Raw genomic sequence first — 25311 nt, 5'->3', positions numbered from 1 at the left:
GAGGTTCAAATGTCAGCAGCACGATAAAGACCAACGTTTCCATCCCGGTTTTAATTCAAGCGGATAACTGATTGGTCCATTGATGAATCCAAAAATTGTTGTGAATTATGTCCAAGAACAGCAAGTGCAAAAAGTACTGAAACATTCAACAGCCGGACAAGAGTTCAGAGAACGTTGTCTTGAGCAGATTTGAGTAAAAACATGGGATGAGTATGAGTTTGTGGGAGGGCTGCACAATATATCGAAAAAATATTGATATCGCGATGTTGGCCTATGCAATATGCATATCGCAAAGACATGCAATAGGTTTGATATGGAATTTCATGCTTTTATCTGAATTTGACCAGTTAGACCGTCAGGTTTACCTGTTTGACATTTATTAAACATGACAAAAAAGGAACGGACACTCTGTTCAAAGCTCGCGAGGAGAGGAACGGACTGATACAATTCACTACTGCACTCTCTGAAAAAAATCCCCTCACCCTCTCTTTTTATTTGGTTTCCGCGCCCCTAGTTCCATGGGTGTCCCAACCCTAAAAATGCAAATGCAAAACATAGTTGGAATACAGTATACTTAACAAAAATGTGCACTGCCATCCAATAGTTGCACATTATTGAGAGGTAATTACAACTAATTAAGAATACATTGAGTTTGATTATTTTGCCGCATGAAAAAAATGTCACTCTTTCATTAGATAATAAAAATGTAATTTCTTTAAGTACACGTTAAATATCGCAATAATATCGATATCGCTATATTTAGCAACTATATTACATATTCCCAATATCGTGCAGCCCTAGCTTGTTGTGACTTCCTACCAAAGACCAAGACGGTGCAGGTGACGGTCTTGGAGCCGGCGGGGTTTTCCACGGTGAGCGTGTAGTCTCCGCTGTCGTCACGGTTGCAGAATCTCATCTCCAGCTTGGTGCCCACTTGGTTGGTCTCGATGTCGGCCCTGGTGGGCACGTCGGCATCGTTCTTCTTCCAGACCACGGAGGGGAAGGGCTTGCCCTTGATGGTGGCCATGAGCGTGATGTGGGTGCCGGCCAGGGCTTTCACCTGCCGAGTCATGCCGGCATCCAGAATCAAATCCGGGGCTTCTACGGGTGTGACACGCAAACACAAAACGTGAGTCGCCCGACCGCACGACGATGGTTTTCTGGCACACCGGTCCGAGTCGCTCACCGAGTCGGTCCTTGACTCTGACCGGTTCTTTGATGTTCGCGGGGTCCGACTCCCCGGCCGCATTGACGGCCTTGACTCTGAAGCGGTATAGAGCGCCATCCTCCAGGCCCACCACCTTGAACTGGGTGCCCTGGCAAGAATCTGGGGTGTGGTTCACCTGGAGGAGGACGGAAGCAGGACGGGTATCAGTGAGTGTCAAGTAAGTCACCAAGTGCTAATCCTCATGTCGACTTTGCTTTATTTCTCTGACAGCCATATTTTGTTTGACTTCTTTCTGTGGTTCTGCGTGAAAGCTGTCCTTGCTAATCCTGACTACCTGTTACTCTAAAATGCTCCAACAAAAACTAACATTGAAAAACATTTGACATTTCACTAACTATAATAAAATGTTTTTTGTTATCGACTTTCAATTCATTTCATACATGAACTTGCGGTTTATTTTGGAAGTAGAAGGAAGGTCCGACGGCCATTTGATAACGGACTTTATTACACAATATTTCATTTGACCCTGTTTTTGGCAGGACAATGTCATAGGCAGCTAATCGTGTAAGAATTTGTGACGTGATTTTGGTTATTATTACGGGTGTGAACTGCCTAGTACCTGGCGATTCGATCCGTATCATGATTCATAGGTCATGATTCGATTGAATACCAACTAATCCTGGTACATATCTATAAGTTGATTATTGCGATTTTTTTACTCAAATTTAGAAAATACTAATCAGTAAACCTGTACATGTACATGGTAAAATTTTTATGAAAATGTATTTATTTATCTGAAATGTCAGTCTTATAACTGTATTACTTATAACAGGTTGCAATCTGTTTCGTTGTTTGAACAACATTGAAATAAAATATTAAGGCATAATGTCCCATGAATATAACATTCTTCCATGCTTAAAGTGTGAATCCTAACCCTAAGCAAGACGTTTTAATATTTTCATCAAAAATTGATATTTAAAAATCGATTCGGCCGGATATTGAATCGATTCGAGAACTGTGCACTGTAATATCACGATATACTATTGCCGAATTGATTTTTTTTTAACACCCCTGGTTATTATTCTGAAGAAAACTTTTGGAAAATGTCTCTTATGAGCTGTCATTGATTTATTGGTCCAAAAAAACGCACCTTCCGTTGCACCAGACTTTTCAAATGAAAAGCCAAACAGCCATCTCAAGTCACACATGCGTGGAAAGTTGGAGGGGGGAAGTTAAGCTATTCGGTTGACGGAGCGGCAAGATGGCAGAAAAGGATTTGGTTGGCAGCTCGCTAACACAAAAACCAGACCCAAACTCAACTGAGATTAAGGCTTTTCAAACAATAAACAGCCCCCGAAAGCCGAAACGAGCAAACTTGCTCAACAAACATCATGAAAACTAACAGGATTTTAAAAAAGTCAAAACAAAAATAAAAATGAGCTAACCCTGATTAGTACAAGTACCCTTCCAGAATGTTCGTCCAGCCCTAAAAAAAAAAAAAAAAAAAAAAAAGCGATGATCGGCTGACCTTCTGCCAGTCCTCCTGTCCAGCCTTCTGGAACTCCAGCAAGTAGCCGAAGATCTTGCCCCGGCCGGTGTCGGCTGGCGGATCCCAGGACAGAGTCACCGACTCCTTGGTGTGGTCTACGGCCTTGAGATTTTGCGGGGGGCTCGGCCTCACTGCGCAAAAGAGAGCGGCAAAGGTTTGATGGCGTCACAGGCACAAGACAACCAAGATGCTTGTTCACATCATTTTGCAATTGGAGGATTTTGGTGCAAGACAAAAAGATTTTCCTGCTATTGCTCAAAACATGCGTGACAAAGACAGCTTACGTAGATGTGGACCGACCGGCTATTCGTTGAGGCTCAGGAGCCAACAAAAAAAAAAAAAAGAAGAAGCAGCTCAAAACAATTTTTGAAGTGTAAAATGGATATTTGACATTTAAAAAACAAATCCAGTGTTCCCTCACCTTTTGCGGCATTCACAGATTCTTTTGGCGTGTGCTTGTGCGTAGTGAATAAAAGTGTGTGGTGAGGAGTTTTACAACCATCGACTATAAAAAAATCTACATAACGAACAACAACACATACAGTGTTCCCTCACACCCACCCGCAGTAGTAGTAATTTATTTTAGGGATGTCCCGATCCCGATCACGTGATCGGAAACAGAGTCCCGATCACGTCATTTTCAGCTGATCGGTATCGGGAGAAAATGATCGGGGTTTTCATTTTTGGCAATTTTGTCATTATTATTATTATTATTATTATTATTATTATTATTATTATTATTATTATCATTATGATTATTATAGGGGCTACAAAGCAACAAAAACAAACAAAACATTTTATTCATTTTTATTGAAAAAACTAACTAAATAAATAAATTGGAAGCCCTTTTTTCTCCTTCCTTAATACTTTGCCGAGGAATCGGATCGGGATTCAGTATTGGCAGATCCTCAAAATCAGGTGACTCAGACTCGGGTGCAAAAAAAGGGATCGGGACATCCCTAATTTATTTATTTTGGGGGGGTTTGGGGGCGAGTTACGCTTCTTACTGAGCCATAAAGAAGCCACCACACAATTTCTCAACACTTGTTGACATTGTAAATATAATAAGAAAAACAGCAGCATAAATAAAGAATATAGTAAATCCCCAAAAGGGGTGCAGAGAGTAATAATGTCAGGAAAAAGCCGCGAAATAGCAAGGTACGTACGTACCCAAGATAAAACCCGTAAAGTATGAGTTTTGGACTCAAAATACAAATCCGTAATAAGTGAACCGCGAAGTAGCGAGGGACATACAGTACAAAGTAACATAAATGAAAAGCACAAGAAAAAAAAAAGTAAATAACAGTAAATAAAAAAAATACCTATATAACAACTGGTGGGGGAAAAAAATAATCTACATGACAGATTTGATTTATTGCAGATTTTTTTGGGGGGAAAGTAACCCCCGCCATAAGGTAAAATGCTTTTTAGTTTTGAGCTGTCAGCTGACTGCAGGCTGCATACGGCATGGACGCAAATCCACATGGACTGTTTTCTCCTACACTTCCTCAGAGCATCACTTTTCCAATTCAATCCAAATCCCGTTTTGTGTTCTCTGTAGCAGTTGATTGGACTCATAAACGCAACACACAGACGATACTTTGTTTTTTTATACATACATCAAAAAATATCCTCACTCCAGAAGTTCAGATGTCCCAAAAGGGTGTAAAGGCTTCCGGTGAATTATTATTATTTTTTCGGTTGCCAACTGCTGACCTGACCCGACTACGGCAAAACGTTGCGGGTCTTACCGATGGGATCTTTGGCGAAGACGGGCTTGGACGGCGGGCTGGGGTCACCGACGCCCACCACGTTCTCGGCGCTGACTCTGAATTCGTACTCGCAACCCTTGAGCAGGTCCAGGACCAAGTACTCCACCATGGGATGGATCTTTTCCGTGTTGCAGCGGACCCACCTGCCGAGCACAAACAATCACATCGAGTGTGAGTTATTGGCAAAAGTCGAAGGGAGCCACTTTTTTTGTACCTATTGGCCATGGTCTCCTTCCTCTCCAGGATGTAGCCCGTGATGGGCTTCCCTCCGTCGGCCGGAGGCTCCCAGAGAACCAGGGCCCGGTCGTGGTACACTTCCTTGACGGTGGGCTGCTTGGGAGCGTCGGGCACCTCTGTGTTGTGGCGCAAACGCAAAAAAAAAACAAAAAAAACAAACAGGCCGTCACAGGCTAGCTGCTAGCTTACAAGCCGTTGGCACGTTGTCACTGTCCTTACTTTTGATTTTTGACTTTTCAAATTCAGTGGCTTTGACTTGCGCTTAATTTTTTATTTATTTTTTTGTTGCTAAGTATTGCGTAATAAAGTCAAATCCACATCTTCGTTTGACTTTCCAACGATATGGAAATAAAAACATCAATCCCGAAAGCTCATGTACTAAATGACTGGAAGCCATTTTGAGTGAAGCAATTCCCTTCAATTCCCGTGGCTGTTTTATTGGATTTTGACTGATTTTGCAAGGCCCACAGAATATTGTGTTCTATTGCTATCAAAACATGGAACCGACCAAAAGAAAGATTAGAGTCTCTTCTTTCATCAGAAAAAAAAAAAGTATATTTATATCTGTTTCCGTTTTGCAGCAATTAGCATTAGAATATAGCCAAGTTTCATGGACATTTACATTCCTGGTGAAAACACTGGCAAAAAGAGCTTGTTGCAACATGGTCCTGGTTGATCTCTTATGCTCTGCTGCCCCCTGATGGCCGTTTTTTAAATTACTACCATAGCTTTAAGCGACCTCTTCAGGTCAGACGCTGCATCAAAGCTTTCTGTATGCGCTAGCATAAACAAACGTATAAATACGTCTTTGGGACACTTAAACATTTAAAATAGAACATTTATACGTTTTTGGGAGCAAATTAGTTAATTGGCAGAAACAAAAAAAATGTTTCATTATAATTATTGTCAACGTAGTGTAAGTGTAGTTTTAGTTGTTCTCCCTGCAAAATACTCATTTTATTACATTTTGTTTTCAATTGTACTTGTGTTGTTAGTTTTCATTGACTATTATAGTATTGCCTATAGTGTATGAAAGCACCCGTTGACTTACTGAACATGTCTCTGGCCTTGGTCTCGGCGGACAGCAGTGGGTCGCTGATTCCGTAGATGTTCTGGGCCATGATCCTGATGATGTACTCACGACCCTCAATCAGTTTTGGCACCTGAATCAGCAAAAACGGCTACAGTTACACACAAGGGCGGGACAAAGCTCCGCCTGTGGCGTCAAAGGGTAAATAGTCCAGACCCTGCAGGCGGTCCTGGTGCAGGATGCGGTGACGGGCATCCACAGGTCTCGGTTGGTGTCTCGCTTCTCGACGACGTAGTTGGAGATGGCGCAGCCGCCGTCGTCCAGGGGCGGTTTCCACGAAATGAGCATGTGGTCTCTGTAGACCTCTTCAAAGACCACGGGGCCCTCAGGAGGCTGAGGTCGGTCTGGCGGGAGGAAGCGTTCGCAGGTCAACCGACTTTGAGTTGCTTAAGCGATGCGCGACGACCGCGCGCGCTCAGATGACTCACCCACGACGGTGACGGCGCAGATTCCAGCTCGTCTTCCGGCCGCGTTGTCCACGCTAACGCAGTAGCGTCCGCTGTGGTCTCTCCTGGCCTTGAGTAAATCCAGACTGAACTGCGTGGCGCCACAGTGGACGCCGATGTCCTTGTCCGGCTTCAGCTCCTCCTCGTTCTTGGTCCAGGTGACGGTCGGCGCCGGTTTGCCGCTGTAGCGGCCCGACAGTGAGCAGGTGTCTCCCACCTTCACCAGCATCTTGTCTCGGAAGTCCAGGTCCAGGTTGGGTGGTTCTGACGGACGGGAAACAACAAACGACGTCTCTAAAACGTGTACTCAATCCCCCTATTTGCTGGCCATTTATGTGTTTTCCATATTTTTTTAATTTATCGGCCAATGAATTGGTTATCGTAATTGTATTCTGCCATGTATCTGGAAAAAAAGTGGTCTCTTGGACTCACCCAGCTCGTCCTTGCACTGGACGGGTTTGGTGGCAAAGGAAAATCTGCCTTGTCCCACCACGTTGACGGCGGCTACTCGGAACTCGTGGCTGGAGCCGTCCTTCAGGCCGCTCAGCGTGAACTTCCTGTCCATCAGCTTGTCGGCACCGCCCACGCACACAAAGTTGTCCCGGCCGATAATGCGGGACTGCAGGACGTAGCGGGTCACCTCGGCGCCGCCGTCGTACTTGGGCGGCCTCCAGGAGACCGAGATGGAGTCCTTGGTGATGGCTGTAACGATCAGGTCCTCCGGACGCTCGGGTACGGCTAGAAGAGACAAGAGTTGTTCTTTGCTGGTTGCCAAGACCTGACTTGGAGTTTTTGGAGCTCTCGTGTCTTCAAAATCAACAGGATGGCCTTTTTTCATGTTAGTTCACTCAGGAAAACTGCATGTAACAAACCCATAAAAGACTTTGAAAGAGTTTATTATTTGACAAGCTTTTTGATTTCTGAAAGTGTGTGACGGTATATTTGACTATTGTAAGGACTGTCATTTATGTTTATGATTTGTTTGTTTACGGTATAGCTCTTACGGTGTCTGAACGGTGTGTCAACAAATGGAACAAGGAAGGAATAAAAACTTTAAGGAACACCAGTACGCGTTTCACCATTGTCTGTTCCAACTATGTTTTGCATTTGCATTATTAGGTTTGGAACAACTATGTAACTAGGGATGTGAAAACCAAATAAAAGGAGAGGATGAGGAGTGGATTTTTTCCAGAGAATGCAGTAGTGAATTGTATCAGTCAGTTCCTCTTCTCGCTCCTCACGATCTTTGAACTGGGTGTCTTCTCTCCCTTTTGTCTCGTGTTTAATAAATGTCAAACAGGTAAACCTGACACTGGGTTTGCTACACTGCACGCCAGATAATCGAATGTCTCATTAGTATTCCATATGTACCAGTTCTGTGGCCTAGTCGTAGAGTGTCCGCCCTGAGACTGCGAGGTCGTAGGTTCAATCCTGAACCGTTGTCATACCAAAGGCTATAAAAAATAGGACCCATTCGCCTTCCTGCTTGACACTCAGCATTAAGACTTTGAATTGGGGGGGTTAGATCACCAAATGATCCCACAGAAAGCACACCCCCTGTGCTCACCGCTCCCTCAGGGGATGGATCAAATGTGGAAAACGAATTTCGCCCCACTCGGGTGGGCGTGACAATCAGTGGTACTTGAACTTAAATGAGTTTTTCAGTTATTGGGTGGGGTTGGTTCTTCTTCATTTGATTCCTCTTATGGGCTAGCTCCCAATATGTGGCCGCCGACGCCCAGGGGCCGCTTGGAGAAATTCTTTGCACCTTATCCTCCCAGTCCACCTTCCAGCGAGCACTGTGAGGCGGACTGAGCGGCGCGACGCCACGGTCAGCATCTACGTCTCACTTGTACTTCATTTTGTATTTTCTTTTTTCATCTGCTCATTTTTCAGGCCTTGAAAACCATAATGCACAGATATCAAACTTGCCAACTGTGCTGGATTTGATGGCATGAGAGCGTTACACCATGATGTCATACGTGTACTTTCAGGTGGCAGAAGACGGACCGAGTACGGTAGAGCTCGTCTGGTGTCTCAACGGTGTCAACAAATGGAACAAGGAAATAATAAAAACTTTAAGGAACACCGGTAGCTTCACCATTGTCTGTTCCAACTATGTTTTGCATTTGCATTATTAGGGTTGGAATAGAAAGGGTTGGTATGTAACTAGGGACGTAAAAACCAAATAAAAAGAAAGGGTGGGGGTCTAGGTTAGTTTTTTCTGTGTCTGATTTTGACTCCATGTTGTGTGCAGATTGTTGTTTGTCAACAGCCCCAAACACAAGCTTGTATGCTTTCAGTCATCATCAGCCCCTTTTCTGACACCTGGAAGCCCTTGACCAAACCAAAAACAAATCTCAAAAGTTTGTGTGCCAACACTTACAGATGGGGTCTTTGATGAGCACGACTTTGTCGGTCTCCACGAAGGGTCCCATGCCGATGATGTTCTCGGCGGCGATCCTGAAGAAGTATCCTTTGCCGTCCAGCAGTCCCTGCACCACGGCGTTGTTCCGGGTCACCGTGTAGGTGACCGAAGTCCATCCCATGCGGTCTGACTCGCGCTTCTCAATTATGTAGTTGGTGATGGCCGAGCCACCGTCGTCTTCGGGGGAATACCAGGTCAGCTTGCACGAGTCGTTGGTCAGGTTCTCGCCGGCGAAGGGGAGGCCCACCGGTCCGGGGACGTCTGCGGGAGTTTAGCACTCATCTCATTTGCGGTCGCACTTTGTCGCTCCAAAACACACGACGAGAAGTCACAGACGGTTGGCAAAAAGCATCAAGAGTGGCTGCGGATGGTCAGCAACTTGTGAGAAAACCAGTCGCTGGCGGCTGGCAACTTATGAGAACTAGTTCTGAAGAGTGGGTCAGTAATGAAAACTGGTGGTGGAAACTCTTGACTACTAGTTGCAGATGGTCAGCAATGAATGAGAAACGAGTGGCATCGTCATTGCAATTTTGTTGTGGGCAGTCATCAACTGGAGACGAGGACTGTGCAAACAAAATCAAGTAAGTGAACTCACCCAGGACTTCCACGATGACCGCCTTCTTCCTCTCGCCGCCTTCGTTCTTAGCGCACAGCGTGTAGATGCCCTGGTGCTGGCGCTTGCAGTTCTTGATAACCAACGAGTTGGAGATGCCCGTTGTCTCCACCGCCGCCTCCTTGGGCACCTCGCCGTCGTCCCGGCACCAGCTGATGCGCGGCTCCGGCTTACCCGACACATAGGCGATGATTCGGATGGTGCCGCCGGCGTGCACCACGATCCTCTCCTTGACCGAGGCGTCCAGGTCCATCTCGGGCGCAACTGAAGGGACGAGAGTCTTTCATGAGACACTGATACATTGACTTGAGAGTTTCATTTCAATTCATTTCAATGTACTCGTTCGAGGGTGTACCGATCGATCGTCCGGCCGATTTATCGGTCCTGATTTCTTTCATTGTGGGAGATCGGTGATCGGCGGATCTCTTAAAAATGAACCGATCTTTTCCACAAATCTCATCTCCCGCCTCAGAAGTCAGAAAAAGTCAGCCACTGTCCTCTTCCGCTGACCTGACTAATCGGATTTTCATTTTTATTTAAGAGAACAAATTAATGTGCAGTTAAAACAACCCATTTGTATTGTTTTGCCGATATTCTTCAATGTTTTCCAATAAAACAAGATTGGAACACTGAATGTAGATGCTGCTTGTAATGAAAAAAAATTGGTATCGGCAAAAATCGGGCGGAAAATTGTGATCGGTGTACCCCAATAAAAAATAAAAGCAAGCGATGCGTGGCCATTTGTCAAACGTTAAACTCTGCACACACGTTAAGTCAAGGCATCGACGAATGTGGTCTTACTTGTCCTGTCTCTGGTTTCGATCAGCTCCGAAACGAATCCCGGTTCGCCGATGCCGGCGGCGTTGACGGCTCGGACCCTGAAGCGGTACAAGGCGCCTTCTTTGAGACAGGCCACCACAAACTTGGTTCCTCTGATGGTCGTGTCTTTGGCCTGGAAGAGAAGAGCGCAGCACGGCAAATCAAGGACACGTTCAGGTTTCGGGGGGACGAAACGAGTCCGGAGTGACTCGGTCGACCTTGTGCCAGCTCTCCGGGGCCTCGGGCTCTTTCTCCTCGTCGGCACTTCTCAGCAGAAGCAACTTCCTCTGAGCCTTCCTCTCCTCCTCTTCCTTGTTGGCCTCCTTGAATTCCACAATGTAGCCCGTCACCTTGGAACCTCCGTCCACCAGGGGAGGGATCCATTCCAGCTCCACCGTTGACCTAGTCCAGTCCGTCACCTTGGGAGTGGGCGGCCCGGGTGGTTCTGAACGTTTGTGCGAGAAAAGACGCCAATGTCAACAAAATCGGGAGGAAGCCGTGTCACAGGTTGATGGAAACTCACGAGCCGATGGTCAGAAAGTCATGAAAGCTGCTGATAATGGCAACACAGACTTGCAGATGGGCAGCAACTAACGACAACTAGTTGTGGAGAGGGTGGCAACTCAAGACATGTCACTCAAAACATGTCACAAACGGCTGGCAACTAATTTAGACGAGATGCTGAAGACGGAAAGTCATGAAAACTAGTCACAAACACTCGGAAACGCGACAAAACAAGTTGCAACTAGGGATGCACAATAACATCTATATATCAGCAATTATATCGGCCATTTTGACGTCATACAGCTAAACCACACAATAAATTTATCCGCTGATAAAACAATGGCCACAAAAAATTGATAGAAACGAAAGATTGCATTCCATTCTTTCATGAGAAAAAAAAAGTATATTTCTACCTTATTCCCTCGTTCTTTAGTAATCACCATTTGAAAATACGTCATTTGAGTGACAATGCGCGAAAATTGAAACGATAAGGAGAAAACAAGCTTTTTGTGAAAAGATACATTTTCTTCACAACAGAATATTTTTTGTTTAGTGACGCTCTGTAAATTAGGTTTAATGTGACAAAGGCTTTGATCATTTGTCGTCCTTGAAAACGTTCTATTTCCTCAGATTGGTCATGTTTCATTGTCATTTCATACACCGGCAGCCCATTGAAAAAAAAAACAATGCTGCCATCTGCTGGCGATAGTTAGTGGCTGTTTTTGATTCCACAACCCATTGACCAGGCAGCACTGCACTTAGAGTCTAAGTGCAGTGCTGCCTGGTCAAAAAACTGCCCATTGATTAAAACAAAACAAAACAAAACAAAACAAAACAAAACAAATAAAACGTAGTTGACGTCGTTTAACGTTTATGGCGGCATACATCGTGATTTTACTAATTGTTATTAAACGTTTTTGGCGGTCAAAGAGTTATCGGCAATTATCGACCAATTTGACGTCATGCAGATCGACCTGATAATAAAGAAATCCACCGATAATAATCGACTTGCCACGTTGGTCCATCTGTTGTGGTTGTGGCTCAAGTTATGGCCAACTCCACAAGACCCTCCCCTCTCCTATGGTACGGTCGCATATTCGTGACGTCATAGTTCTCGCAACCCCGTGGTGACATGGCAGTCGCCACTTTCTTTACTTTGTCTCTCCAAAATGTTACCCTTGCACCTTTTTTTTTTTTTTAATCCTTTTTCAAAAAACATGACTGTTTTGTTTTGGCAAACTCAAAATGAGTTACTGCACGTCTTTGAAGCAGAGATGTCAATAAAATTCAGCTTCATGATGCTTTACGCAATGTTTATGTGTATTTGTACACGTTATAGACTTATAGTAGGACTCCAAAGTATTTTTATATTCAAGTTCATTTTGCAAACAATTATCGGCATCGGCACTTTCTAAATGATTGGTTTATCAGTATCAGTGGAAAAATAGCATTTATCATGCATCCAATCTATGGGTCCGGTGGAAACGAGTTGTGGACAGTGATGAGCTTAAGGAAAGTAGACACCCGTCACGGAGATCAACTCGGCAACTCTTGAGTACTAGTTGCAGATGGTCTAAAACTAGTCGCAAACAGTTGACAAGCCGTGGACAGTCAGCAACAATTGAAAACCAGCTGCGGACAGTCAGCGTGGTATGAGAACGAGTCACGGTCAGTTGTAAAGTCATGAAAAGCAATCAGGGAGGCCGGCCTGGCGGTGGACTTACTGATGGGGTCCCTGCAGAGCACGGGGTCCGAGGGTAGGCTAGGGAGTCCGCATCCAGCGGCGTTGGCAGCGCTGACGCGGAACTGGTACATGGCGCCCTCCACCAGGCCGGTGACGTCCCAGTTGTTCCCCAGGGGCAGCGCCCGGATGGGCTCGCGGTTGACGCGGCTCCAGCGCTTGCTGGTGGTCTCCTTCTTCTCGATGAAGTAGCCGGTGACCGGCGAGCCGCCGTCGTATTGGGGCTCCTCCCAGTTCACCGTCATGGACTCCAGGCACACGTTGGTCACAGTGGGCTTCTCGCACTGGCCGGGAACAGCTGCACCCGGAACACACCACGACACATTGTGGTTTCAATTAAGAGCTTCGTGCCTTCAAGTTATGATTTCAAGTCTGGCTTTGAGTTTGAAGTCAAGCTTAGAGTTTCAAGGCAGCGTTGGGGTTTCTAGTCTACAGTTTCAAGTCAAGGTTAGCTGACGACGCGGTTTTTAAACAAGGCTTTCAAATCTTTGCTTTCAAGCCCGTTTAGGGCTTCAAATGAGGATTTTAGGCTTGGTTTAGGGTATCAAACAAGCGTTGGGATAAGCAGCGTAGGGTTAGTTAGTAAGTAGTAGTAGTAAGTTAGGCTTAGGGTTTCAGGAATGGGTTAGCTCCTCAAATTGGCTTTTCAAGCCCGGATTAGGGTTTCAAAAAAAGGCTTGGGGTTCTAATTCGGCTTTCAAACCACTGTTGCAAAGTCTGGACTTCGAAATAAATTTGGGTTGTAAGCACTTAAAGTTGTGGACAAGGTTTGAAACTCAGGACTAGCAGGCTTTGAAAATGTGTATATGAGTATGAAAATGTTATTTCAAGGCAGGTGTGAGGGTTTTTGCACATGGCACTCACTGAAGAGGTTCCTGGCCTTCTCCGGCTCACTGAGTAGCGGCGGCCCGACCCCAAACTTGTTCTGCGCCATGATCTTGAACTCGTACTCGTGGTTCTCCGTGAGGCGGGTCACCAGGTAGGCGCAGTCTTTGGGGTCGCTGGACACGTGCACCCACGACTTGCGGTTGTCCTCGCGCTTCTCCACCACGTAGTTGGTGATCTTGGAGCCGCCGTCGTCCAGGGGCGGCTTCCAGGCCAGCCCGATCCGCTCCGCAAACACCTCGGTGAATCTGACGGGTCCCTCGGGGGGGCCGGGGGGTCCTGTGGGCATCGCGCCAAGTCTCGTTAAAGCCCAAGCTCAAGGTAGAGCGCGCAAAATAAATTGGGATTTTTCATGGAAACGTGAATTTGTTGGAAATCAGCCACAAGGCCAATTGAACAATTTGGAATGGAAACGGCGTGAATCCGTTTTGTCGATTGTGAGAATGAAAAGGAATTTTCATTCAGGGGGCCATTGTAATTTTGAAAATGTTGAATTCTTGGTCAGTGGGAATTTTGGTCAAGTTCAAAATTGTTCTCACGGTGAATTGAATGATTTCAATCTCAAATGGGACGGATGTCATTGTGTGCCATTGGCAACGAATGACAAACGGCCCCTGAGGAAAGTCGGCCACACTGGCGAGGAATTTTGGGCAATATTTGGAATGTGAATGAAAATACAAGCCCCCATGGTGCCAATTTTCTGAACTGTTTGACATTGAATGAATGAAGTGAACCGGACGAATTATATGGCAGGAGATGCACGTCATAAAAGTGGGAGGAATGAAAATAGGGATGGCCTACCTACAGCCTTCACACAATCAAATATTGACAAGCATTTCATTTTCTCAAGACAGAGCACAAAACTGAGCACATGGACTGACTGCATTTTCATATTGGTCATAAGGCCGCTACATGGGGGACAGCTTTAGCTGCTACTTTGCTGTCCAAAGATTGACAAGCAATCAACCACAGATGACAATTTGCGTAGAGATTGCTGACAAAGAGCTGAACGGTGGAATTTGTTTGGTGAAAAATATGGAATGTGTCCAATGTCCATGAAAATGTGGGATGTGCTGGTGAAATCTGTTGGCGATAAATGTAGAATTTATTGGTGAAAGTGAAAAAAATGGAATCAGTTGGGGGGAAATGTGCAATTTGGTGGTGAAAAATGCCAAACTTGGTGACAATGTGGAATTTGGTTGGCAAAAATGAAAAATTGAATTTTATTGTTGTGGAATTTGCTGATGGAAAATGTGCAGTTGGTTGATGGAAAAAGACAAACGTGGAATTTGCTGTTGAAAAACGAAAAACTTGATGCATGTGAAAGTGACAAATGATATCTCAATGATTTCAAGTTGGACTGGAGTCAAAATTTTGTTTGTTTATAAACACCAGCCCCCCTCCCCCCAAAGTTTTGCTCCCCGGACCCCGGATTGTTTTAATATTATGCGTATGTTATTTGTTACTATATACATAAAGGGCAATATCGTGATATTGTGATATTAAAACTAACATAATATATCGTTGTTGTCATGTCACGATATTAAAAAGCAGCACATCTGTTCAAAAAGTCGGGTTGATTTCCCTTTGTGCAGTTCTACCACCCTCTGGTGGTTAGTTTTTTAGTGCAATTTAATTTTCACCAGGGATGTTTTGTCCCTTCAATGTTTCAAATCCACTATAATGGTCGCCATAATATGCTTGTGAATGGAGTCAATATGTGGAGGAACTCAATGGGTGCGGCTGTGCGCCCATTAGCGAGTGTCTCTCTCTCTCTCTCTCTCTCTCTCTCTCTCTATATATATATATATATATATATATATATATATATATATATATATATATATATATATATATATATATATATATATATATATCATATTATATTTATATATTTTTTTATAATATTTATATTTTTCACTTCTGTATTGTATTGTACAAAAACATGAGCTCATTTTTTGACAATTTGCGATCTTTGTTTATTTATTTATTTGTTTTTTTATTGCGATCACCAATCTCTCCATAAAATCTAATTATCGCATCGTGACCTTCATATCGTGATAATATCGTATCGTGATGTCTGACTATCATTACATCCCTAATTACTAGTGTTGTTCCGATACTGATACTGGTATCAGCAGAGGTACCGATACTGCATTCAAACAGTGGTATCGGTATCGGTGAGTACTCACAAGTAACATGCCATTAATTCCAACACTAATATAGGATTTTGGATGCAGCATCTTGTGTCTTGCTCGTTCGTGCATGACATTCACTGAAACGTGACATGTTCACTGCATGCCGGTCTAAGATATCCTATTGGCCCTCGAATGCTCTGAACCAATGGCTGGACAGCTTTTTCATGTTGAGGGAAAAAAAACATTAAGTATCGGTATGGTATCGGTATTGGCCGATACTGCAAAGCTGGTTATCGTAATCGGTATCAGGGGCCAAAAAACGGTATCGGAACAACACTACTAATTACCATATGATAGAAATAATAGGGAGTACGACAAGATTCGTGTACTTCTTCCTATTCCTTGAACATGTAAATGATGGAATTTATCGTTGACAAATTTTCCTTTCTTCCTTTCAATTTTTGTTTGTTTTTTGTTACACCACTAATGTGTTTATGTTTATATGTTGAAAACCAATAAACCAAATAAAAGGGAAATTTGTTCCTCACCGTAGACATAGAGCTTGACTTCCTTGGTGACGGTGCCCAGGGCGTTGCTGGCGGTCAGACTGTAGAGGCCGCTGTCGCCGCGGGTGGCCTGCTGCAGCAGCAGCGTGCACTTGTCGTGCGTCACCAGCTTGCCGACGCGCTGGTCGTAGCGCACGGGCGCCTTCTGCTCGGGCGCGGCCAGGCCGGCTTTGTGCCACGTCAGGCTCGGGAAAGGACAGCCGCTCACCTTGGCCGGCAGGCTGATGTCGCAGCCCTCCTCACCCTCCAGCACCTCACGCAGCTCGATGGCGGGAGGGCCTGAAAGGTCGCAACGCGCCCACGTCATTTCACGTTGGTGAATGCTTCTGCGACAGCTCATATCGCTTACGACTACGACGACCACAAATGAAATGCTAATTGGATATGCAGCCAGTTGGCGCTCAGAGGTCAATTAGTGGAATTCAAAGCAAACACACTGAAGCGCCATTTAGCTGTTGTGCTGCAAGCAAATTGAATAAGCTGCCAACACAAGTCAAGTAAGCTTTTTAATCCAGATTCAAACTGATGTTCTTTTGCTGTCCTTGGAAAATCAGTCTTTTTCAAAATCTTCCTATTCTTTTCGTAGTATGTTCGTTGTGTATGAATTTTTATTTTTATTTTATTTATTTAATTTTTTAACAACCCCTAGGTCAGGGGTCTGCAATCTGTGGAGCTTTAAAAAAAAAAAGTGGAAATTCATTAATATTTTTTTTCTCACATTTATTTATGTTTTTTGATAAAATATTTCTTAAATGAATGATTTGGATAAAAAACGAATAATTAAATATTTTTAAAACTGTATGAGTTTAAGTTGTCAGAAAAAGAGAGACAAAAAGGTAGATGAAATTTTTCAAAATGACCTTATAATGTCCAAAAAGTGACCATTAAAATGTCCAAAAAGGATGAGGAAAAGCAAAAAAATGGACAGGAAAACGACAGAAAATGTATTTAAAAAAAAAAAAAGAGAGAAGGAAAATGTTCCAAAAGTAACTATAAAAATTGTCTAAAAACAAAAGAAGAAATCCCGAAAATTACTATAAAATATACACAAAATTGCCAAAAATTTTGATAACAAAAAAAGATGTCCAAAAATAGCCATAAAATAGTCAAAAAGAAAGGAAGAAGGGAGGAAGAAAATGACCATAAAGCCATAAAACTGTTAAAAAAATAAAATAAAAAAAAAGTCAGAAATTTGACAGAAACGTTGGAAAATATTAAAATGTATGAAAACAACATCTGAAAACTTAGGAAGACAAGGGAAAAGGAAAGTCTGAAGCAAATGAATATGTACGCATTACTGCTGCGATATTGTTGTGTTGTGGTGCAGCTCTAGTTAGGGCCCTCCCGGGCTCTCACTACATTAGACTAAGACTGTTTCCTTCTTCACAAAGTTCAAACACATTTTCGCTTATTTATTAAATAAATAGGACCACCCCTCGATTTGGGATTTCTTTCATTTGCAAAAAAAGAGAGAATGTTTGTCATGGAACTTCACAGTATTTCTTTTCATAGTACTTCTACGTACTACTAGTAGTCCGACTGACTGACCGACAGAATGATAGATCGATTTTCTGTTTGTTTGTCTTTGTAAAAGTAAAGTTGAGGCCGGTCCAACTCACAGGTCTGGTCCTTGATGACGAGCGGTCCCGCGGTGGCCGAGGGTCGACTGGGTCCGGCCGCGTTCACAGCTTTCACCCGGAACTCGTACTCTCCTCCCTGATAAAAAAACAAGCAAACAAAAAAAACTGAACACGGTTGTCGCAGTCGGCCTACCAGAGGACGATCAACATTTGTGGAAGTCTCAATTGCCCCAAACCCAAGAGGACCCCGGGACCGACCTCCTTCAGGTCCTCCACCACGAAGCTGAGCTCCTCCACGTCTCGCTTGTTGCACTGCTTCCATGTTTCCTTCTCCTTGCCGCTGGTGTCCCAGCTCAAGCGCTCCACCACATAATGTGTGACGGGAGAGCCGCCGTCGTTTTTGGGAGGCTCCCAGCTCAGGGTCACCGTGTTCTTGGTCACCAGGTTGACCTTCAGCTTGGTAGGCGGGTCCGGTGGGTCTGCGGAGGATGTGGCTGGAGCTCAGGATTAATGCTCATTTCACAGTGGACAATTGGAACATCTCTTTAGTAGCGGCCACATCATTTGCACAATTCCGTTCACGTGGATCAGTCATCTTTTGACATTTGGATTTTGGCCTGTTTGACTGCCGCTTCCCTTGTGATTTTTGCACTGTAACATTTAGCTCATTTAGACTGCTTTAGTCGTTCATGTACAGTAGTTGTCCCACATGTTGCCAATTTTTCTTTTAGAATATTGGGAGAACCTGCCCTGACTCTCGTTATTCACTGTTCTGACCAGAACGCAGGTTACCAGCTGAATTTCAGTTGAGGAGCTGTGCTTTTCCACCTTCAATAATGACTATAGATGCCACAAGATGGCGCCAAGGGACTAGTCTGGTTAGCCCCAGTCAGATATTTTGGGATGCAGTGTTTCTCAGCGAAAATGTGCCAGTCATTGATGCCTTCTTTGCACAATATTTCTTTTTGGACGCCTCCCTGGAGGCATGTCCCTCCGGCAGGAGGCCCCGGGGCGACCCAGGACACACTGGTGAGACGTCTGTCTCTCGGTTGTCCTGGGATGGCCTTGGGTTCCTGCCGGAGGAGCTGGACAAAGTGGCTGGGCAGAGGGAAGAAGTCTGGGTTTCCCTGCTAAAGCTGCCGCCACCATGAGCTGACTCCGGATAAGTGGCAGATAATGGATGGATGTTTCTTCTTCGTCAAAGTACTAGAGTGACCCCAAATACCAGAGACAAATTCCTTGGGTTCTTGAATGTGCTGTGCTAAAAATGAGGGTTGTGATTGGGACTGAAAACAAGCGTGTACTCACAGATGGGGTCCCTGGCCTGGATGGGATCAGCAGTGACGGCAAATGGACCGAAACCCAGCCGGTTCTCTGCTCGTACTCGGAACAGGTACTCCTGTCCCTCTAGGAGGCCCGGGACCACGAAGGCTTGGCTGGCACAGGCTGCGTTCACCTGAGGGACAATCAAAGGCGCCACCAGCGGTCACGTCTTCATCTTCGCAAACGTCTCAGTCTATCTAGCCGTCACTTCTTGTACCTTTGTCCAGGCCTTGTCGGTGAGAGATTTCTTCTCAATGTAGTAGCTTTTGATTCTCTCTCCACCGTCATTGTCGGGCAGCTTCCAGATCAGCCTCATTGTTGACCGGGTGACGTCCGTCACCTTCAGATCTTTCGGAGGTCCGGGAACATCTGCAACCAAGAAGGAAACGGTCAGCAACACACACACACAAAAATAAACGTACCCGAGACATCCAGTCCAGTTGAAAGAAGAAAGACGCACCAAGGACGTTGACCCTGACATTGACGTGTTTCTGTCCAGACTTGTTCTTGGCTGTGATGGTGTAGCGTCCAGAGTGGGTCCTCAAACTCACGGGGATGGTCACAACGGATGTGGTGTCCGTGGACTCAACCTGAGGAGACACAAAAGCACGTTGATGTCAGGTGTTAACACATTTTCTCGTGTCCCTTCAAGACACCGCTAAACAAGTCACCTCCGAGTCCACGGGCAGCGTGTGCAGCTTGCTCTTCTTGTGAGATTTAGCTTTGCCATCAAAGTCCCACGTCACCTTCGGTACGGGACGACCCATGATGGTGGCAGGGATCCTGATTGGATCTCCGGCGCGGATGTCGAGCAGGTCCTCCACCAGGATGTCAATGGTGATGGACGGTGCGACTGAAACACCAGCAGGAGCATTAGCACGCATTCAGGTCTAACCCTAACACGAACCCTAACCCTGTTGCCCGGAACAAACACTTACGCTGGAGTTCTTCGATCAAGACCTCGCTGGTGCGGGGGCTGGGGTCGGATTCGCCGATGTCGTTGACGGCGATGATTCTGAAGCGGTAGCGCTTGAGCGGACGGAGGCTGGGCACGGTGAACTTGGTGGTGGGCTCCAGCTCTTCGTTCACCCTCATCCAATCAGATTTGCCTTCCTCCTGGATCTGGATAATGTAGCCCTTGATGGGACTTCCGCCGTCCTTCTCCGGCGGCTTCCAGGCTAGAGTGACGTTGTGCCTGGTCTTGTCGGCCACCACGGGAGCGGCGGGCATGCTGGGAGGAGCTACAGAAGGACAATTTTGTTTTGCTCAAAAGGAATCATTGCACCAGCGCTACAGAAATTAAAAGACAGGAATCTCGTGGAAGCCTATGCCGCGAAAATTCAAGCGGCAACTGGACTCTTCTTGGCTGGTGAAGACTTTTCAAATTCCTGTGAGGGAAAATTCTGATAAAACTCATTTTTTTGTAACAGTGTCCTGACCACTAACAAGCCATTTTGCCAGCATGCAGGTGAACCACCATTCAATTCTCATGGATTATACAGCCCCGCCAGAGATCTACCAAGGAGAACTCCTCCACACCTAAAATCGTCAACTGAAGGAACATTTTGGACTAATGTCAAGCAGCTTCAACAACTAAGAAGAGTCCAGTAGCATCAATTCGACTTTTGCGGATAGCCTTGACCTAGACGACTGACAATTTACGCCAACAACCACAAATCTTCTTTGTCGTGTTTTATTCTCACTTTGTTTCTGGTGAGAATGTCCGGTCAAAAATGACAAAGAAGAGTCCATGACTGTGAATTTACACCGACAATGTAGTGTATTGTTCAGCGGACTCACTCAGGGCGTCGATGGCAAAAGCCGGGTCAGATGGTGCGCTGAACGGTCCCGTTCCGGCTGAATTGAAGGCAGCGACTCGGAATTCGTACTCACTTCCTTCAAACAGGCGAGTCGCCTGCCAGACGCAGAAAGTTAGCAAAGAGTTTTCCAGTCAAGGAGCGTTCAAGGAGGATTTGGCCTACCTGGTATTCCCAGCCTTTCATGCCCCTCTTGGTGATGGGCATCTTGTTGACTTTGGCCCAGTAGGTGGAGCCTCTTTCTCTCTTCTCCAGCCAGTAGCCAATGATCATGGAGCCACCGTTGTCCCTCGGAGGCTCCCAGGTAATGGTCATAGAGTCCTTGTGATACTCGGTGATGGCGGGTTTCTCGGGCGGGCCGGGGAGCCCGAAGGGGTCTGTGATCTGAACTTCCTGCGTTGCGCAAGGGTCAGACTTGCCATAGCGGTTCTCGGCTCTGACACGGAACAGGTAGGATTTGTTGGTATCCAAGTTCCACACCTGCAGCAGAGGGAGGACAACTTCATGAGAACGTGTCCTCAGGACTACTACTGTGACCAGAAGAACAAACGGGGTATGAGTGTTATGATTGATTTTTTTCTGGGTACGTCCTAGTTTTGAAAAATCATGTGTACAACATGGTGTACAAAAAAAGACGGAACTAAAGAGAGGCTTAGTCAATGTAAGTTGTGATCTTGGCGCCTGGACAGCACGGACATGGAGGAACAGAACGCTCCTCATTTGGAGGTTTGTTTGATATTTGATAATCGTTTGCTCCCTGAGACCATGCGCAAGCTAAGCGACCTACCCGATACTTCTTGTCAATGATTGTGTTGTTGACCTCCACCCACTGAGGTTCTGCTTCCCGCCCCTCTTCATCCGTTTCATCGGTGATGACTTCTTTCTTCTCAACGATATAGTTGGTCAGCGGGCTGCCACCATCATCCAGGGGCGCGTCCCAATGCAGCTGGCAGGACTCCGCCTTGATGTTGGACACCGCCACGTTTCTGGGAGGAAGCGGCCGGTCTGGGTGGAGAGAGGAGGTTGACATGTTTGTTTGTTTTTTAAGCTAGATCTTTAATTGGAATGTTCAAACAGGAAATCTACACATCAAACCAATTAGAATGAACAAACTGCGGATGTTTTCAAGCTTTCCCTCCTCAAACACAGCTGAACGGAATGATGAGGATCGCTATCAGGTTTCTGCAGCGGTTGCTGACGAATCAGGTGTATTTGAGGTGGGAAACCTTGAAAACATGCAGGAAACCTATCCACTAGAACCATAGCAGTGGGTCCGGTCCGGTGATTATTCTTAATGAAGTCTGCTCTCTTGGGGTCCAATTGTTCCTGATTTGATAGAATGTGTCCTTTTTCGCTTCTTGATTGGTTGCAGCTGAATTTTTCCATCGTAAAATGAGTCGTGCCGTGACAAATCACCTGGTGGGTTTAGAACTTCTGTAAACCATATTGCTGACGTCGGGCCAAAACCTTGTACCTCCAAAATCGCCACTTTTCAAAAACGTCAGATATAAATAAAGATGACTTAACTTGACCATGAACATTGCACCATCAAAGAGCGCAAGAAAGAATTTTCAACTTTTTTTTGGGGGGGGGGTTTAACAGAAATAAGGACTTCAAGGATCCAGACCATCGGACTTTCAAGGAATTTTAACTGAAAGTCTGAGAGTATAATACTTCGATTGCAGATTTGAACACTTTTTGAATTGCCTTTCAACAAACTCTGTTGTGTGTATGTAGTTCCTGAGATCTAAGGGTTCAAGGGAAGGAGGCCACACCACTTCTTCCCCAAAAATTCCAATTTCAGCAGGCCATCGCTCCCAACGCCATGCTCCCTTTGACCTCAAATTTGAGATTTAGTGATGTGTCATCACTGTCAACAAGTACACCAAGTTTCATTCCAATCAAACTCAGCTTGGTTCAAATATTCTTATTTTTTTGGGTGATTTGGAAGGACCCCAACAAATCGAATCATCTGGCCCCCAAGAGTTGTTGATGTTGTAGTTACTTCTCTTGGTGGAGGTTTATTTATTACATGAGTGGACCTTCTGTTGCTTTGATCCTGTTTGTCTCACCTAACACCATGACGCAGGTGGTGTGCTTGGCTGAGCCCATGATGTTTGAGGCTGTTATGGTGTAGCTGCCCCGGTCCTTCCGCTCGGCCGTGGGGATGGACAGAGTGGACTTGCAGTTCATCCGTCCCGTCACTTTCATCTCCATCAGCAGATTGTCCGTGGGCTTGCTCAGCACCACGTCGTCTTTGGACCACTCCACTTTGGGAATGGGCAGGCCCAGGATGTCGGCGGGCATCTCCACTGGCTCGCCCTTTCTCACTGTGATGGTGTCGCCCTTGAATATCTTCAGCATGTGGATCTCAGGGGCCACTGGCGGGGGACAAGAACAACATGGAGGTCAAATGTCATCGCTCGTTCACCGGTTGGCACCTTTAGTAAACAAACCCTTATGCCTCATTTGCGCCGGCACAAACCAGAAGAAAGGTAAGATGGTTTCAAGAAAGACGCGGTTGTCTCCGTCATCACTGAGATACCGGCTAATTAATGAGCAGCCTTGCAATCCTCTCGGTTCAACCATTTACATCATCCAGTGGGGGGACTGGCTATCCTGAATTTTAGGGGTGTGCTAAAAAAATCGATACGGCAATATATCGTTGCGGGCCTCCTTACAATACACGTATCGATACGCAGGCGTCAGAATCGATATTGCTTGGACTTTAAATAGGCAGTTAACGTTTGCCTTTGCGGCTTGCATTGTACCTAAAAAATAAAAACTAGCAGCGTCTTTGATCAATTAATGCAAACATAGCTCACTGGTGATTGGACACTGTCTTGCTCAGAAAAATGAAAGCAAAGGAAGAATATCAACATTTATTTACTTATAAACTTAGCATGGGACGTGTCTTAATGTACCAATTTTCGTATATTTTGTTTAAAAACTAAATAGAATGTGTTACATGAAAAAAATGCTGTTTTTATTTCCCCAAATATTTCAAATAAGCACATTTTAGAGCTGTAATTTTAATACTTTGATATTTTTGCTAATATCGGCTCATGCATATTAATACATTTTCCCGGTGTTTCTGTGAAAGCTGCTCCTTGCTCTCCAGTGCGTACATATTTAAACCAGGCATACCGCTTGGTGGTAGACCAGAAGAGCTGCTAACAAAAATAGTTTTGTCAGTCAACATAACAAACACATCCTTTAGGTATACACATGACTGTTATTATAAAATGGAAGTAAATTAATGTAATATATCGGGATACGTATCGCCTTGAAGACCAAGTATTGGGATACATATGTATCGCGATACGTATTGTATCGTGACGCCTGTATTGTGATACGTATCGTATCGTGAATTTGGTGGCAATACCCAGCCCTACTGAATTTTGTTGCCATTTTGGCCCCATCCCCTACCCCAGTTGAAAAATATGAATTATTAAATGTCAAAAGGGTTTTGTGGCTTCCAGTGTTTTTCTGCGGTATATATTTTTTTGAGTACTTAGGATTGCCGACCCCTGGTCTAGCAAGGCAAAGAGTTGCTGTACCTTCATCGTCCTGGATGACCACGGTCAAAGCAAAGGTTGGGTCACTTTCTCCGATCAGGTTTGCGCATTTGATCCTGAATTCGTACATCCAGTCCTCGTCCAGGCCCTCCACCGTCATGGTCAAGTTGGGGCAGATCTCGGTGTTGCAGGGCTCAAAGGCCTGCTTGTCCTGCCGTTTCTTCTCCACAAAGTAACCGATGACAGGACTGCCTCCGTCGTTGCGAGGCGGCTTCCAGGCTAACGTGATGGAGTTCTTGGTGCGCTCCGTGTAGTGGAACTTCTCGGGGGGCGATGGCGGACCTGCGGAACCCGTGATGAGAGAAAGAGTTTTATCGATGGGAACGGTGGGCAACAAGATTCAAGATTCATTCGGAGGCCTCTTGGGACTTGCCTTGTGGGTCCACAGCTAAGATGGGTCCCAGCTCAACGGGCGGGCCCAACCCATACTTGTTTCTGGCAATGACACGGAACATATACTCTTGTCCCTCCACGATGCCGACACACTCGCATTTGGAGGAAATGGTTTCAACAGGCTGCCTCCACGTGTGCATTTTGCCATCTTTGCGCTCCACGAGGAAGCCGGTCAGGTCACTTCCGCCGTCGTCCACGGGGTCATCCCAGTTCAGGAAGATCATCTTCTTGGTCACCACCACTGGTTTTAGGTCAGTGACTGGTCCAGGAACATCTGCAAACAAAAACGGGTTGTCATTTGTCTACGTTTGGAAACCATCAAGTACCCTTTCCACACGTCCGTCCACTCACCCATGACCTCCACTCGGGTGAAGGCCGATCTGGTGCCGCTGGGGTTACATGCAGAGATCACATATCTGCCGCAGTCCCTCCTCTGGGCGTTTTCAATTGACGCGATGCTGTTGTTGCCTTCGCTGAGGATCTCAACGCGGTCTTTGTTGGGTTTTTTATCGTCCACGGTCCAAGTGATAGTTGGGTAGGGTTTGCCGGTGACCAGCGCCGGAACACGAAGCGTTTCCCCAGCTCTGATGACGACGCCGTTCTTGACCAAAACATCCAGCTCGACCACAGGCATTTCTGCAGAAGGGAGGCAGCCACCGACAGT

At 45.5% G+C, this 25311-nt stretch overlaps 1 protein-coding gene across 1 annotated transcript in view; it reads right to left on the bottom strand.

Annotated features, from left to right (window-relative positions):
• Positions 1-25311, bottom strand: part of ttn.2 (titin, tandem duplicate 2) — a 240835-nt gene that overhangs the window by 69998 nt on the left and 145526 nt on the right. The window contains exons 161-190 of the mRNA XM_077537618.1: positions 24999-25283; positions 24628-24921; positions 24237-24536; positions 22749-23057; positions 21464-21681; positions 20842-21156; positions 20660-20774; positions 19798-20100; positions 19531-19712; positions 19320-19449; positions 19077-19228; positions 18845-18992; positions 17795-18015; positions 17576-17672; positions 15939-16235; positions 13232-13531; positions 12351-12665; positions 10341-10567; positions 10105-10255; positions 9286-9567; positions 8649-8951; positions 6695-7000; positions 6245-6526; positions 5973-6160; positions 5778-5889; positions 4704-4842; positions 4469-4632; positions 2697-2848; positions 1187-1343; positions 820-1101 (exon numbers count right to left, since the gene is read on the bottom strand). Of these exons, the coding sequence (XP_077393744.1) occupies positions 820-1101; positions 1187-1343; positions 2697-2848; positions 4469-4632; positions 4704-4842; positions 5778-5889; positions 5973-6160; positions 6245-6526; positions 6695-7000; positions 8649-8951; positions 9286-9567; positions 10105-10255; positions 10341-10567; positions 12351-12665; positions 13232-13531; positions 15939-16235; positions 17576-17672; positions 17795-18015; positions 18845-18992; positions 19077-19228; positions 19320-19449; positions 19531-19712; positions 19798-20100; positions 20660-20774; positions 20842-21156; positions 21464-21681; positions 22749-23057; positions 24237-24536; positions 24628-24921; positions 24999-25283 (6726 nt within the window). The remainder of the gene's footprint in view (positions 1-819; positions 1102-1186; positions 1344-2696; positions 2849-4468; positions 4633-4703; positions 4843-5777; positions 5890-5972; positions 6161-6244; positions 6527-6694; positions 7001-8648; positions 8952-9285; positions 9568-10104; positions 10256-10340; positions 10568-12350; positions 12666-13231; positions 13532-15938; positions 16236-17575; positions 17673-17794; positions 18016-18844; positions 18993-19076; positions 19229-19319; positions 19450-19530; positions 19713-19797; positions 20101-20659; positions 20775-20841; positions 21157-21463; positions 21682-22748; positions 23058-24236; positions 24537-24627; positions 24922-24998; positions 25284-25311) is intronic.

This window comes from Festucalex cinctus, chromosome 11, assembly GCF_051991245.1.
Source record: "Festucalex cinctus isolate MCC-2025b chromosome 11, RoL_Fcin_1.0, whole genome shotgun sequence".
Taxonomy (NCBI): domain Eukaryota; kingdom Metazoa; phylum Chordata; class Actinopteri; order Syngnathiformes; family Syngnathidae; genus Festucalex; species Festucalex cinctus.
The sequence above is the reverse complement of the archived record's forward strand: the minus strand, read 5'-3'. Positions and strand labels throughout refer to the sequence as shown.